This window comes from Balaenoptera borealis, assembly GCF_965194805.1.
Source record: "Balaenoptera borealis genome assembly, chromosome: 16".
NCBI classification, from domain to species: domain Eukaryota; kingdom Metazoa; phylum Chordata; class Mammalia; order Artiodactyla; family Balaenopteridae; genus Balaenoptera; species Balaenoptera borealis.
The window spans coordinates 87872443-87885196 of record NC_138872.1 but is presented as its reverse complement, the minus strand read 5'-3'; the positions used below and the strand labels follow the sequence as shown (position 1 = coordinate 87885196).

The 12754-nt window shown below is 65.5% G+C and overlaps 1 protein-coding gene across 7 annotated transcripts in view; it reads left to right on the top strand.

The window, feature by feature from the left end:
* ELFN1 (extracellular leucine rich repeat and fibronectin type III domain containing 1) overlaps positions 1-12182 on the top strand; it is a 70381-nt gene extending 58199 nt beyond the window's left edge. For 3 of the 7 annotated variants that reach the window (XR_014235649.1, XR_014235650.1, XR_014235651.1), the window contains exon 3: positions 8657-8790. Coding sequence is in view for 3 of the 7 variants with exons in the window: in XM_082360037.1 (XP_082216163.1) it covers positions 8935-11355 (2421 nt within the window). In the remaining 4 variants the exon portion in view is untranslated. Of the gene's footprint in view, positions 1-8656 lie in introns of all 7 variants that reach the window. The other 4 variants (XM_082360037.1, XM_082360038.1, XM_082360039.1 and 1 more) reach the window with 2 other exon arrangements.
* Positions 12183-12754: the final 572 nt, after the last annotated feature.

Here is a 12754-nt window from a genome sequence, read left to right as displayed (position 1 = left end):
AACAGAGAACGCTTGGCAGGGGGTGGTTGGGGTGATGGGCGGGGTTAGGGTTCCAGGCGGAGGAAACAGCATCTCAGAGAAAATGTAAGAAGCGCAAGTTAATCTTTGCCTTGTAGGACAAGGGGCGTAACAGTGAGGGCCAGGCAGGGACCATCGCCAGGGCCTGGGTGGCCCGCTGGAGACGTGGGCTCATGGAGGGAACTGAGGAGCCATGCGGGGGGGGCAGGGGGGACGAGGGGGACAGGCTTGACCCGCTGTGCCCTGTGGAAAGCACACTCCCGCCGGGGTGTGGGACGGAGCATACCAAGTCAAATGCAGGGAGTGGATTCTTCAGTAGAAGATGTCAGGACGATTGGGTGCCTGTTCCAGGGGGTTTGGGGGGGGATCAATTTTTATCTTTCTTGACACCCGAGAAATACTTTCCATGTGGATTGCAAGTTAAATGTAAGGATTCAAATGTAAAGATGCTCGTAGATAGAGGCAGACGTCTGGTCTCAGGACAGCTCGGCATCCCCCAGCTGCAAAGCCGTGGAAGCCGTGCCGTGTGTGTGTGTGTGATTTGTATGTGACGACACACAAACTAACACGAGTCTGTGGCCCAGGCCTGGCCGTGGTGCTGGCCTCCTCTCCGGAAGCTGCAGGAGAGGGTGTGAGATGAGGCCACGCCGTGCATAGTTTTGTTCTTACAGCTTAGCCGGACCCGGCAAGGCTTGTTGATCCCGGGAACACGGGGGCCCGGAGGCAGCGGCCTCTGACAGGTTTCGTGGGGCGAGTGCTTGGCATGTGAGGGGTGGGTGGTGGAGGGGAGCCACCCGGAAGGGCAGGGCCTCTTGGGACCTGATGGCACCAGCCGTGGACTCAGGGACAACGCGCACGCCGACGCCTGGCTGCGCGAGGGGGCCCTGGGCGTGGGAAGGCGCCGCCGGGAGGTCAGGACCGCCGGTGCGATGACAGCTCCCCCGTTCCCCGCGTGGAGACGCCCCGTTGCTGAGGGCGCCGTGCCGAGCTGCCCCCTGACCACAGGGCACCGTGTGCCGCGCGTGGTGGCCACCGAGGCACAGCCTGCAGCGCGGCCAGCCCGGGCGCCGCCCACGTGTCCTGAGTACTACGTCGCGGAGACGTCTCAGGCTGACTTTGCTTGGTGTTTTATTTCCCTTATTAATTTAGCGTTTGAGGGCTAATTGCTCATTTATAACCTCCACTCCAAAACCGTGCTCCAAATCTTTAATACAATTAATCGTGGCCAGGAAGTATGCTTTGATTAAATAACCATAGCAACGGGATGTGATGCAGGGCCCACGTGTGCGGAGGCCTGACCCTGTGACGGGGGCGGGAAACGGTCACCGGGCCCTGTGAGTGTCTGGAGAGGTGGAGGACAGAGAGCGACCCGTGCCTCGGTGTCCCCTAAGGTCCCTTCCAGCGCCCTACGCCGCCGCCCTGCCCTCCTGCCAGGCTGGGATCCCCGAGCTCGGGGTGGTCAGAAAGGGCTCTTGGGTGTCGGCGTTCTGCCAGGAGGAGCAGAACCGGCAAATCTCTGCCTTCGGTCTCAAACCGGCCCTAAAACAAGTGCAGAGGCTCAGGTCAGACTAAAGATAGAACTTCCTAACAGCGGGGGCTCTGAGGGTGTGATGGGGAACAGCGCCAGGCCTCCCCTGGACACCTCAGTGCTTGCCTGGCGTCGGGGACGTGCGTCCACAGCGCGGGGTGGACCCATGTTCCTCGAGAGGGTCTCTCGTCATCCCTCCTCCCCGGAGGCCAGCCAGCCACCCTCACCCCCGTGTCCCTGCGAGCGCCCGAGCAGGAAGCCGCTGCAAAGTGATTTCTCTCTCCAACGATGCTGTACATCATGTTTTTTAATTTAAAAAGATGCCCAGTGGAAGCATAGCAGACCATTAAATGTTTGGGTCCCTAATTAACTCCAGAGCAGCCTGGGGCCTCGGGCCTGCGGGGAGGAGGGATGGAGCGGGTGGCATCTTCCCAGGAGACAGACCCCAGCCCCACCCGCCAGAGCCCTTCCTGCCGCCTCTGCTGGATCAGGCGCCCCCGCCCCCTCCCGGGGCCTTTTTAACGAGCTGAGGCTGTGGTCCTCTGACCTCACTTTGGGAAAATCGTGTTTCTGGCCGTGCAAATGCCTTTCCCTCTCTGGGCCTCTGTTTCCGCAGCCGGCTTGTTGGGTAACACTGATACGTGCCTCCCCAGACATGGGAGAAGCGGGTCGGTATACAGTAGGCACTCAATACATGGGGGATCCTGGAGGAAGTAAGAGGTCACCTCTGTTTGCACACCTGCTGCTCGTCACAGCCTCTGGACGGGCAGGGTGAGGGCCCTGAGGCCCAGTGGGGTCCCGTGGACCACCCAAGGTCAGCTGGCAGGGGTGTCAGGCACTCAGCGCCTTTCTGGGCCCCGTTCTTCCACCTTTGCCGACACCGTCCGCATCCTTGCGGGCTGGGGGGCCGGGGTGCAGGGGATGGTCCCTCCACCTCAAGCCTCCCAGAGGACAAGGCCGGGGCCAGCTGAGGTCGGGGCTTTGCCACACCCGACCCCGTGGCCGAGTCCTGAGGATCCAGCCCCGCTGAGTCAGCACTGCTGGACCACCTGCCATGCGAGCCCGTGCCAGCCTCCTTGGACACACAGGGAGGGAGCGGGCAGCGCGGTAGGTTCTAGGTGTGTGCTGAGCCCGGGACGGCCCCCATGGGGCCCCCGTGTGCCCCCTAGAGTGGGCGGCTTGCTGAAGTAAAACCCACAGAGTGCATCCAGCGGCCTGCTGCCCCCCCCCTCCGACTGCCTAGAATCCCTCCCCCATCCACGAGGCCAGGGGCAGCTGCAGCAGGATACAAGGGTTTACAGAGCACCCCGTACCAGGCAACACGCTGGAAGCCTCCATAATCTGGTCATGTCAGCCTCACTGTAACCCTTGGGGGACCTACCATCTGACAGGGGAGGAAACGGGCTCAGAGAGGGTGAGTGAGTGGCCCAAGGCCACACAGCCAGAGCACGGCTGAGCCAGCATTCTCGTCCTGGCCCAGGAACCTGGAGCCCGAGATGGTCCTGTGCTTCTTCCAGGTGGGCAGCCCGTCCCCACACCTGGTCTGGTTGGCCGGGGTCATCCGCCGGCCACGTGGCCTGGCCTGCCTGAGGTGCCCATCATGACCCATGGGCCCTGCAGCAGAGCCAGGCTGTAGAGTCAGGCAAACGTTAGCAGTGAACACGATCTGTTGGCAAAACGTTGGAACGGCAAAAAGTTATCCATCTATAACTTTCCACCAATCTCCCCGCCTCCCCCGTGCCCCTGGCCCTCGGCCTGAGCGTCCCTCTGGAGGCGGAAAGTCCTCTCCATCAGCAAAATCCTCAGAGCCGCCCCGGCCTCTTGTCCGGGCTCGGCGATCGGGGAGAGGAACAGTCTTTGTAGACGGATGTGCTCCTTTCCCACACGGCCGTGGTGATTATGCACATCTGGTCGTAAGGAGTTTAAAAGCCTGGAACCACCATATTTCTTCACTTCATTATCGGCGACCTGGGCTCTGGAGTTGATGTGACAGAACTAACTCGGTGCCAGCCTCACACATGCTGTCCCCGTCGTACGTCCTCTCGGTGACAGAGGTGGCTGTTGAGACAGCGGCTGAGTGGCCCCGGTGGGCTTCCCACCTGCCTAGTCTTGCGACCTTGCAGGTCCCTTCACTCGCGGGGCCTCAGGCTTCTCACCTGGGCCCGGAGGGCGCGGTGGGCGTCCCTGTCCCCTCACCTTGTAGGACTGCGGTGAGGGTACGGATGCGATGGCTCTGGAAGTGACTTGTTGTGCTCGGGGCTCCATCCACCTGGGTGAGGGGCGCAGGGGGCACAGAGCCCCTGCGTGCGTTCAGGTGGGTGTTGGGCAGAGGGAGGACGTCAGACACACATTTCTGGTCCTATCGGGTATGTTGGGATTTGCAGACCAGAGGCAACCCGGGCAGCCTGAGGCCCTCCAGACGGTAGTGGCAGCTCCCGCTGGCCCGACAAAATGCAAAGGAAGCTGATGTTTGTGAGAAAGCACCGGCCCTTGGGATGGAGGCACTTCTACCCTGTTTTTGCAGATTAGAAAACGGAGCAGATGTTCCCTGCTGAGCTGTGTGCCAGGCACTGGTCCGGGCCTGGGATATCACAGCAGACGACAGGACACGGCTCCTGCTCTGGAGTTTCCATCCCAGCGGGGAGAGGATCTTTATTCCAGAAGTGAAGAAAAAAATAAACAAGGAAAACATCGGGGAGATCAGTGCTGGGCAGAGACGGGAAATGGGTGATGGGGCCGGGAGCACTAGTCCAGATGGGGAGGCCGCTGGCTCCGGGATCTGCGGGAAAGGAAGGGGCCTCTTCTGATCGGACAGCAGGAGGAAGAGCTCTCCAGGCGGGAACAGGGGTGCCGGGGCCCGGTGGCTGCAGGGAAGCGGGTGGGTGCAGGCAGGTGGGGTGAGAACGGGCAGCGGCGGCCGGTGGGGCAGGACCTCGCAGGTCCCTGTGGGGATCCTGGGTTTTGCGCCCCGTGTGGAAGGAAAGGATGGCTGTCAGCCGGGCTGTGGGCGGGACCGCGGGATCCCGTGAGGGCTCTCCAGGTCCCTCTGGCTGTGCGGGGGAGTGGATCTTGGGTGCCCCAAGGTGGGAGCGATGGGCTTTGTCCCACGAGGGATGGGGATGGCTTGGCCCAGGGTGGCCACGGCGGGCGTGGCGAGAGGCGAAGGTCCTGGTTTGGAGGTGGAGTGGACACTATTGCTGCGGGAGTGGGTTTGGGGTGGGGGCAGAGGGGACTCGAGACGACTCGCCGGTGTTTGGTTTGAGGAACGTGGTGGCGGAGGAGGCTTGCGCACTTCGAGGGGGAAGCGGCTGCGTCTGTGGGTCTGGGGTCCAGGGCGTCAAGGCTGGCGAGATGGGCGGGCGGGGTGGGGCAGGCGCGTGGAGAGAGCACTGCAGCCAAGGGAGGGGTGACAGCACCGCGGGGAGGGGAGGGCAGAGCCTGGCCACAGAGACAGTGAGAGGTCAGGGCGAGGGAGGGGGCCAGCAGAGGGGCCAGCAGCTAGCGGAGGAACCCAGGGCGGGAGAGCGTGGGGCTCAGAGACCCAGAGCGGGAAGTGCTCCAGGAAGGGGCGGCCGGTTACCTGGGCCAAGTGCCGCCGAGAGGCTGCGAAAGGTACAAATAGGAGTGTTCCCTTTGGAGCGGGCAGGACAGAGGTCACTAGCGACCTCGATGGGAGGCGGCTGGGGCTGTGGGGGATGGGTGCTGCCCTGGAGGGGTGGGGCGGGGGGGATGGAACCACGGCATCGCGGAGGGGAAGGGAGAGGGGCGTGGCCTGAGGGTGCTCAGGTCATGCTGTTGTCTTTATGGAAGGTTCTAGACCTGTGTGTTCAATACCACTCGCTCCACTGCTTGTGCCCAGTAGCCGCCCTGTTGGAGAGCACACACGTAGACCATGTGCACCATCGCGGAGTCTGCGGGTGCTGTTTGTGGGCGGGGGCGGGAGCCGGGGGGGACGGTGCGAGAGCGGGCAGCACACGTCGGCGGTGCCGAGGGCCGCAGGGGTGCGGGGACACGGGGACCCCTGAAGGTGGCCTCCGTCCCTGCATCTCTCTGAAGCGTGGGGCCCGGGGACCAGCGAGGGCAGGATGAGGGACCAGGACCCTGAGTCTGGGGTGCTGGCAGGTTGGCGGACAGGTCTCTGCGCCCGGCCCCCAGCGCATGCGCTCTGCAGGCGTCCTGGAAACAGCTGTGCGGCGAGAGGCTTGCTGTGCGAGGGGGCAGGCGTGTGGGGGCGAACGAGGGACGGACGGGGCGGGAGCGGGATGAGCGTCGTGAGCCCAAGAGGAAGGGCGGCCCCCGCGACTCGGCCAGTTCCCCCGGCAGCCGCTTCCCCAGGACCCCAGTCCTCACGGGGCTCTCAGACCCCGGGGCCGGAATCCCGGCCCCCCACCGGGGCGTCCCTGCGGACCAGCACGCGGTGGCCTGAGGGGCCTCCTCCACAGGAGGACGGGCTGACTCACTGTGTGACCTTGGGTGAGGCCCTCTGGGCCTCAGTTTCCCGTGTGAGGTGTGCAACAGGACTCGGGGGTCCCTGCCAGGCTGAGGTCGGGGGGCTCCAGCAGGGGCGGAGGCCACGCTGGCCGGGGGACAGCCGCCAGGGTGACACCCACACTCCTACCGATGCTCCCGCCTGCGGCCGGGCGGGTAGGGAGGGCTGTGTCCCCGCGGGCCTGGCTCCTGCTCGGCCCGGGCTCCAGGGCCAGGTGTGAGGCACAGAGCTGAGGGTGGGACGCCGGGTCGGCCAAGCAGGAGCCCCGGGCGGGGACCTGCCCGCTTCTCAGGGCCAGGACCGGGCCAGCCCGATGGAGGAGGCCCCCGGATGGGGGTGTGGGGAGAGGCAAGGCTGGTCTCCAGAGGCACCTGCCGCTCACAGGTGCCAGCCCCCAGCGCGGCTCCTAGACTGTCACGCCGGGAGGAGGGCCGTGGTGCCGGCGGGGCGGGCGGTGGGCAGGAGGCGCGGCAGGTCTGGCTGGACCGCGGGGGCCCGCACACCCTCAAGCGCTCGGGCGGAGCCGCGTCCACCTAAGGCACACGGGTCCACGCACACGGGCTGACGTGGGTCCCAGCGAGCATGGAACATCCTCCGCCCTGTGCGTGCGTGCACATGTGCACGTGGCCCTCCAGCCACCCTGAGCCCCTGGGCCAGCCCAGCAGCGGCTCTGTGACCACCTGGTGCCCAGGTGCCCTGGGCGTGGGCAGCGAGAGGCTGGGCCGGCCCTGGGGCCCGTCTCCCCCGACCCACGCCTGCCTGTGATAAGGGTTCTTTGGGCCCTGTGATCCTCCTTAACTTGACTTTGAGTTATTTTGAGCAAGAGATTAAAGGTGATTATGATCAGCCTTGCCCAGGTGCCGCCCTGCCCTGACGGGCTTGCTGCTCCGTCCATCCGAGGCCTGGAGGTCGGAGCCAGACTCTGATTGGCGCCTCGCCCCGCCAGCCATCCCCACCGCCAAACTCCGCCTGGACGCACTTGCAGCCTGCCCGGCTGCCCGCTCTTGGCCTCTGGGGCGCCTGGGGGACCTAAGTCCCAGCACCTGGACGGATGGGGCAGGTGCCCAGTGGGGAGGAAAGGGCCTGCACAGGCCAGCAGGTGCTGGGAGGTGGTGATGGCGATGAACTCCAAGTACACCCCCTTGGGACTGTAGATTTCACGTCACAAGATGGGCCACGCAGGGACACCAGCATCCCCCTGCAAGGCTTCCTCCTGAGGCGAGGGAGACCCAGGCAAGCCCCAGGCTGCTCCCTCCGCCAGCCCTGCCCCCCCACCCAGCCATTTCCCTTTGGGCCCAGAGAGGCCCTGTGCTTTGCTGGGTGTCACACAGCGACTCTGGGCCCAGCCCTGGGTGGGCTCCGCTGTGGCCCACAGGAACTCTCCCAGCCCCCAGCCCCTTCTGAGCTCTCCCCTCCCTTTAACTCAGAAAGACTCTGCCCCAGGAGCCAGATCAAAACTGTTCTTCATGAAGTTTCCAAAGGGGGGGAAAAAATCCATTTCACATCATTATTTTTTTCTCCTAATTTAAACCACCTCAGTGCAGACCAGTTGCAAACGTCAATATCAGTGAAATACACTCAGCTGGCTGCCTGCCAGGCCACAGAGCAGTTACAGAGGCCGCTGTAAATCCAAAGAGTAACAAGCACACACACACCCATTTGTCTGTCCTGCGGGAGAAAGACGAGGGGCAGCGGGGAGAGTCCCGCACACTGGCCGGGGGCGGGGCGGAGGGGGGCGGGGCGGAGGGGGGCGCGTCCAGGAGCAGCGGAAGCCAGCGGCGCGTCAGCCGCACCGCCCCACAGGCACCGGCTTCATCCCGGGGGGCAGCCCTGTAGTGTGACCCGTCGCAGCCTCGGCACGCGTGCTGGCACGGGGGTGGGGAGGCCTGCCCAGGAGAAGCGTGGCGTCTGGTGGGGGCAGAGGTCAGAGAGTCAAGAGCCAGGGCGGACCTGGAGCTGGGGCGGGGGGCGTGGTCAGGGCGCCCAGGTGTGCTCGTCGGAGCCTGGCGAGGAGGAGGAGCCACTGTCCTTCCAGGCCTTTCTGCCAGGGCCCACCGACGTGGGGTGGTGACAGACACCGTCCAGCCGGCTCATTCGGGGAAACGGAGGCCCAGAAGGGGCACGATGTACCCGGGTCACACTGCCCGAGAACGCGGACCCAGGACCTCGCTGTCCTGGCTCCTCGCTTGAGAGGGGCTCTGGAAGGCTCCTCCGCGGCCGGCTGAGGACCCTTGGGCTGGGGCTGAGCGCCCTCTGTAGGCGGCCGCAGTGCCGCCCTCAGGTCTTCAGGGGGGCAGCGCAGAGCATCTGTCACACGGCCCCTCCCCCACCATCGCTGGTCAACCAAGCACCTTTAGTCTTGTTCCTGGGCCTCGGTTTGCTCGTCTGACAAATGGGGTCACTGGTGAGGTGGCGGCAGTGGGCCTCGGGCTCACCCCACGCTTCCCGCTTCAGGTCACAGAGGTCAGCCTGCGGTCTGGCGCCGAGCCCCCTTGCGTTTCGTCCCTCACTGCCCGGGGCACCTCCGCGTCACACGGGGCAGCTGGGCGGGGCTGGGCCCAGGGCCACCCGCGGGGATGCCCGGCCGCCTCCTGACTGCCCTCTCCCCTCTTGTCTTGCAGCAGGACCGGCTGGAGCTGGAGGACGCCCGGGCCGATGGGGAAGGAGGCACCGGTTCCGGCAGGACGCCGGCGGACGGCGAGAGGCGGCTGGCCGTGAGGGAGGCGCTCCCCCCGCCCCAGCACTCGGGCCGCCCGGCCATGCGGCTCGGCCCGGTACGCCCCTGAGAGTGCGGGCGCCCTCCCCCCCCGCCCCCCCTCCCCCCGGGGGCTGCCGCCCGGCCCGCCACCCCGTGCCCCCGGGCAGGCTGAGCGGGCGCGCCCCCGCAGGGCTGGTCCCGATGGCCGGGCGCCGGTGGGGCGCGCCGTGGGCCTGGGCGTGCGTGGCGGCGGCCGCCCTGCTGCTGGCGGGCGGGCTGGTGCGCGGCGACTGCTGGCTGATCGAGGGCGACAAGGGCTTCGTGTGGCTGGCGATCTGCAGCCAGAACCAGCCGCCGTACGAGGCCATCCCGCAGCAGATCAACAGCACCATCGTGGACCTGCGGCTGAACGAGAACCGCATCCGCAGCGTGCAGTACGCAGCGCTGAGCCGCTTCGGCAACCTCACGTACCTCAACCTCACCAAGAACGAGATCGGCTACATCGAGGACGGCGCCTTCTCGGGCCAGTTCAACCTGCAGGTGCTGCAGCTGGGCTACAACCGGCTGCGCAACCTGACGGAGGGCGCGCTGCGCGGCCTGGGCAAGCTGGAGTACCTGTACCTGCAGGCCAACCTCATCGAGGTGGTGGCGCCCGGCGCCTTCTGGGAGTGCCCCAACATCGTCAACGTCGACCTGTCCATGAACCGCATCCAGCGGCTGCACAGCGCCACCTTCGCGGGCCTGGCCAAGCTGTCCGTGTGCGAGCTCTACAGCAACCCCTTCTACTGCTCCTGCGAGCTGCTGGGCTTCCTGCGCTGGCTGGCAGCCTTCACCAACGCCACGCAGACCTACGACCGCGTGCAGTGCGAGTCGCCGCCGCTCTACTCCGGCTACTCCCTCCTGGGCCAGGGCCGCCGCGGCCAGCACAGCGTCCTCAGCAAGCTGCAGTCCGTGTGCACTGACAGCGCCTATGCGGCCGAGGCCCGCCCGGCGCCCGGCCGCTCGCCGCCGCCGCCCGCGCCGCCCAGCGAGGCCCCCTGCACCGAGGGTGAGTGCTTCTCCGGCGACGGCACCACGCCGCTGGTGGCCCTGCCCACGCTGGCCCCGCAGGCCGAGGCCCGCCCGCTCATCAAGGTCAAGCAGCTGACGCAGAACTCGGCCACCATCACGGTCCAGCTGCCCAGCCCGTTCAACCGCATGTACACGCTGGAGCACTTCAACAACAGCAAGTCGTCCACCGTGTCCAGGCTGACCCGGGCCCAGGAGGAGATCCGCCTGACCAACCTCTACGCGCTCACCAACTACACGTACTGCGTGGTCTCCACCAGCTCGGGGCTGCACCACAACCACACCTGCCTCACCATCTGCCTGCCCAAGCCGCCCAGCCCGCCGGGCCCCATGCCCAGCTCCTCCACGGCCACCCGCTACATCATGACCGTCCTGGGCTGCCTCCTCGGCATGGTGCTGGTGCTCGGCGCCGTCCACTACTGCCTGCGGAGGCGGAGGCGCCACGAGGAGAAGCGCAAGGCGCCGGCCTCGGCGGCCGCGGCCGGCAACCTCAAGAAGACCATCATCGAGCTCAAGTACGGGCCCGAGATGGAGGCGCCCGGCCTGGCCCCGCTGTCCCAGGGCCCGCTGCTGGGCCCCGAGGCCGTGACCCGCATCCCGTACCTGCCGGCGGCCGCCGGCGAGGTAGAGCCGTACAAGCTGGCGGAGAGCGGCGAGACGCCGCAGGCCGGCAAGGGCAGCTACATGGAGGTGCGTTCCGCGGAGCAGGCCGAGCGCAGGGACGGGGAGCCGGGCCGGCCGGGCCCTGACAGCCAGAGCTCGGTGGCCGAGATCTCCACCATCGCCAAGGAGGTGGACAAGGTGAACCAGATCATCAACAACTGCATCGACGCCCTCAAGTCCGAGTCCACCTCCTTCCAGGGCGGCAAGTCGGGGGCCGTGGCCGCGGCCGAGCCACAGCTGGTGCTGCTGTCCGAGCCGCTGGCCGGCAAGCACAGCTTCCTGTCGCCCGCCTACAAGGACACCTTCGGCCACGGCCTGCAGCGGCATCACAGCGCGGAGGCCGCGCCCGGGGCCCCGCGCGCCAGCACCTCGTCCAGCGGCTCCGCGCGCAGCCCGCGGCCCTACCGCGCCGAGGCCGCCGGGGCCAAGTACATCGAGAAGAGCTCGCCCGCGGCCGACGCCATCCTCACTGTGACGCCCGCGGCCTCCGTGCTGCGGGCCGAGGCCGAGAAGAGCCGCCAGTACGGCGAGCACCGGCACTCGTACCCCGGCTCCCACCCCGCCGAGCCGCCCCCGCCCCATGAGGGCCCGGGCGGCCGCAAGGCGTCCATCCTGGAGCCGCTGACCCGGCCGCGGCCCCGCGACCCGGCCTACTCGCAGCTGTCCCCGCAGTACCATAACCTGAGCTACTCTTCCAGCCCCGAGTACCCCTGCAGGGCCTCCCGGAGCATCTGGGGGCGCTTCAGACTGAGCCGCCGGCGGCACAAGGACGAGGGGGAGTTCATGGCGGCCGGCCACGCCCTGCGTAAAAAGGTTCAGTTCGCCAAAGACGAGGATCTGCACGACATCCTAGACTACTGGAAGGGCGTGTCCGCACAGCACAAGTCCTGAGCCCCCGCCGGGCGCCTGGCGCCCGCGCCCCCCCGAAACTCGTGATCCCGCTGGACCAACAAGGACACAAGAGCCACCGCAGCTATCTGTAACCCAGAGACCCACGGGACACACACACACACACATACACACACACACTAGCAGCTGTTAAAGCCCTGGGCTTTGCAGAGGAAATGGGGAGGGGGCGCTGACAGTATGAACGGGAGGTGAACCGCGCCGAGCACGTGTACCTGCCCTGAGGCATTCTCACCGGTGTGAGCGGCCCGTACACACACACACACACACACACACACACACACACACAAGGGACTTCGGAAAACTGTGTCTTAGGGATGGGGGGGTGGGGGGGGATTTTTTTCATTGTCTTTTCTCTTTCTATTCTTCTCTGCTTTCTTTCTTTCCCTCTCTTCTCGTTATTTTCTTCCTTTTTTTAAAAAATATATTAAAAGTAAAGTTCTCTTAAAAAGACATAAAACACTAGACCTGGGGGGCGTGGCCGGCACGGCCACCTGGCTCCTCGCATGATCTCCGTCCGTGGTTTTCTGTGGACTGTTTAGTCCGTCTCTTCATTGCCACCTCCGGAGGCCACCAAAGAGGGGCAGAGCGAATGCAGGCGGCCGAGTGGGCTCCGGGAAGGTCCCAGAGCCCTGCGGGACTCGAGGAGGAGGGCCGTGCCTGGGGACGGCTCGGGGGTGGCCGGGGGCTCTGAGTGTGTGCTCCTGTCGTCCTGTTTGTTGTATAGAAAAATATTTCTATATTTGCAATGTTTGTTTGCTGTAAAACAAGAAAGAAAAAAAAGACTATGTGTCTACTAAAAAAAAAATTCTGCAAAGGAAAAAAATCCCAATACTTATTGTAGCAGGTTTTTACTGTGGGATTTAGGGAAAGATTTGGGGTTTTAGATGTCTGGTTTGGGGGTGGGGCCGGGGTCCCAGGCGGGTCCCCAGGAGCTCTTCCTCAGGGAATGGGAGTGATGGCAGTGGCTCTGAGGGGCGGTGTGGAAGGGGCAGGGGAGGGAGGTGGGCACGGGGGTGCTAAGTGAGTGTGTCTGACAATGCATGTGACCGTTGTCTGTGCACAACCCCGGGAAGTGACCGGTGTGTATGGATGGTGGGGTTTGCGTGTGAGTGGGGCGAGCCCGAGCGGGTTGGAGGGGCCCCTCCCGTGGCTGGAGCCCCCCCTACGGGGAAAGTGCCCTGAGATCCCGACGCTGCAGGCCCTCCACGGGCATCGTGCCCGTCCCCCTGCCACCCTGATGGGGCCCCGAATTCGGAGGGAGGGGTTTAAGCGCAGGTATGAGCAGCGCCAGGTTGTTCAGAATCTCCCGAGAAGCTTAGACCCCGACCCCGAGCTCACGGAGAGACCCCCTCGGTGGCTACGTCCAGAGCAGTGCTACCAC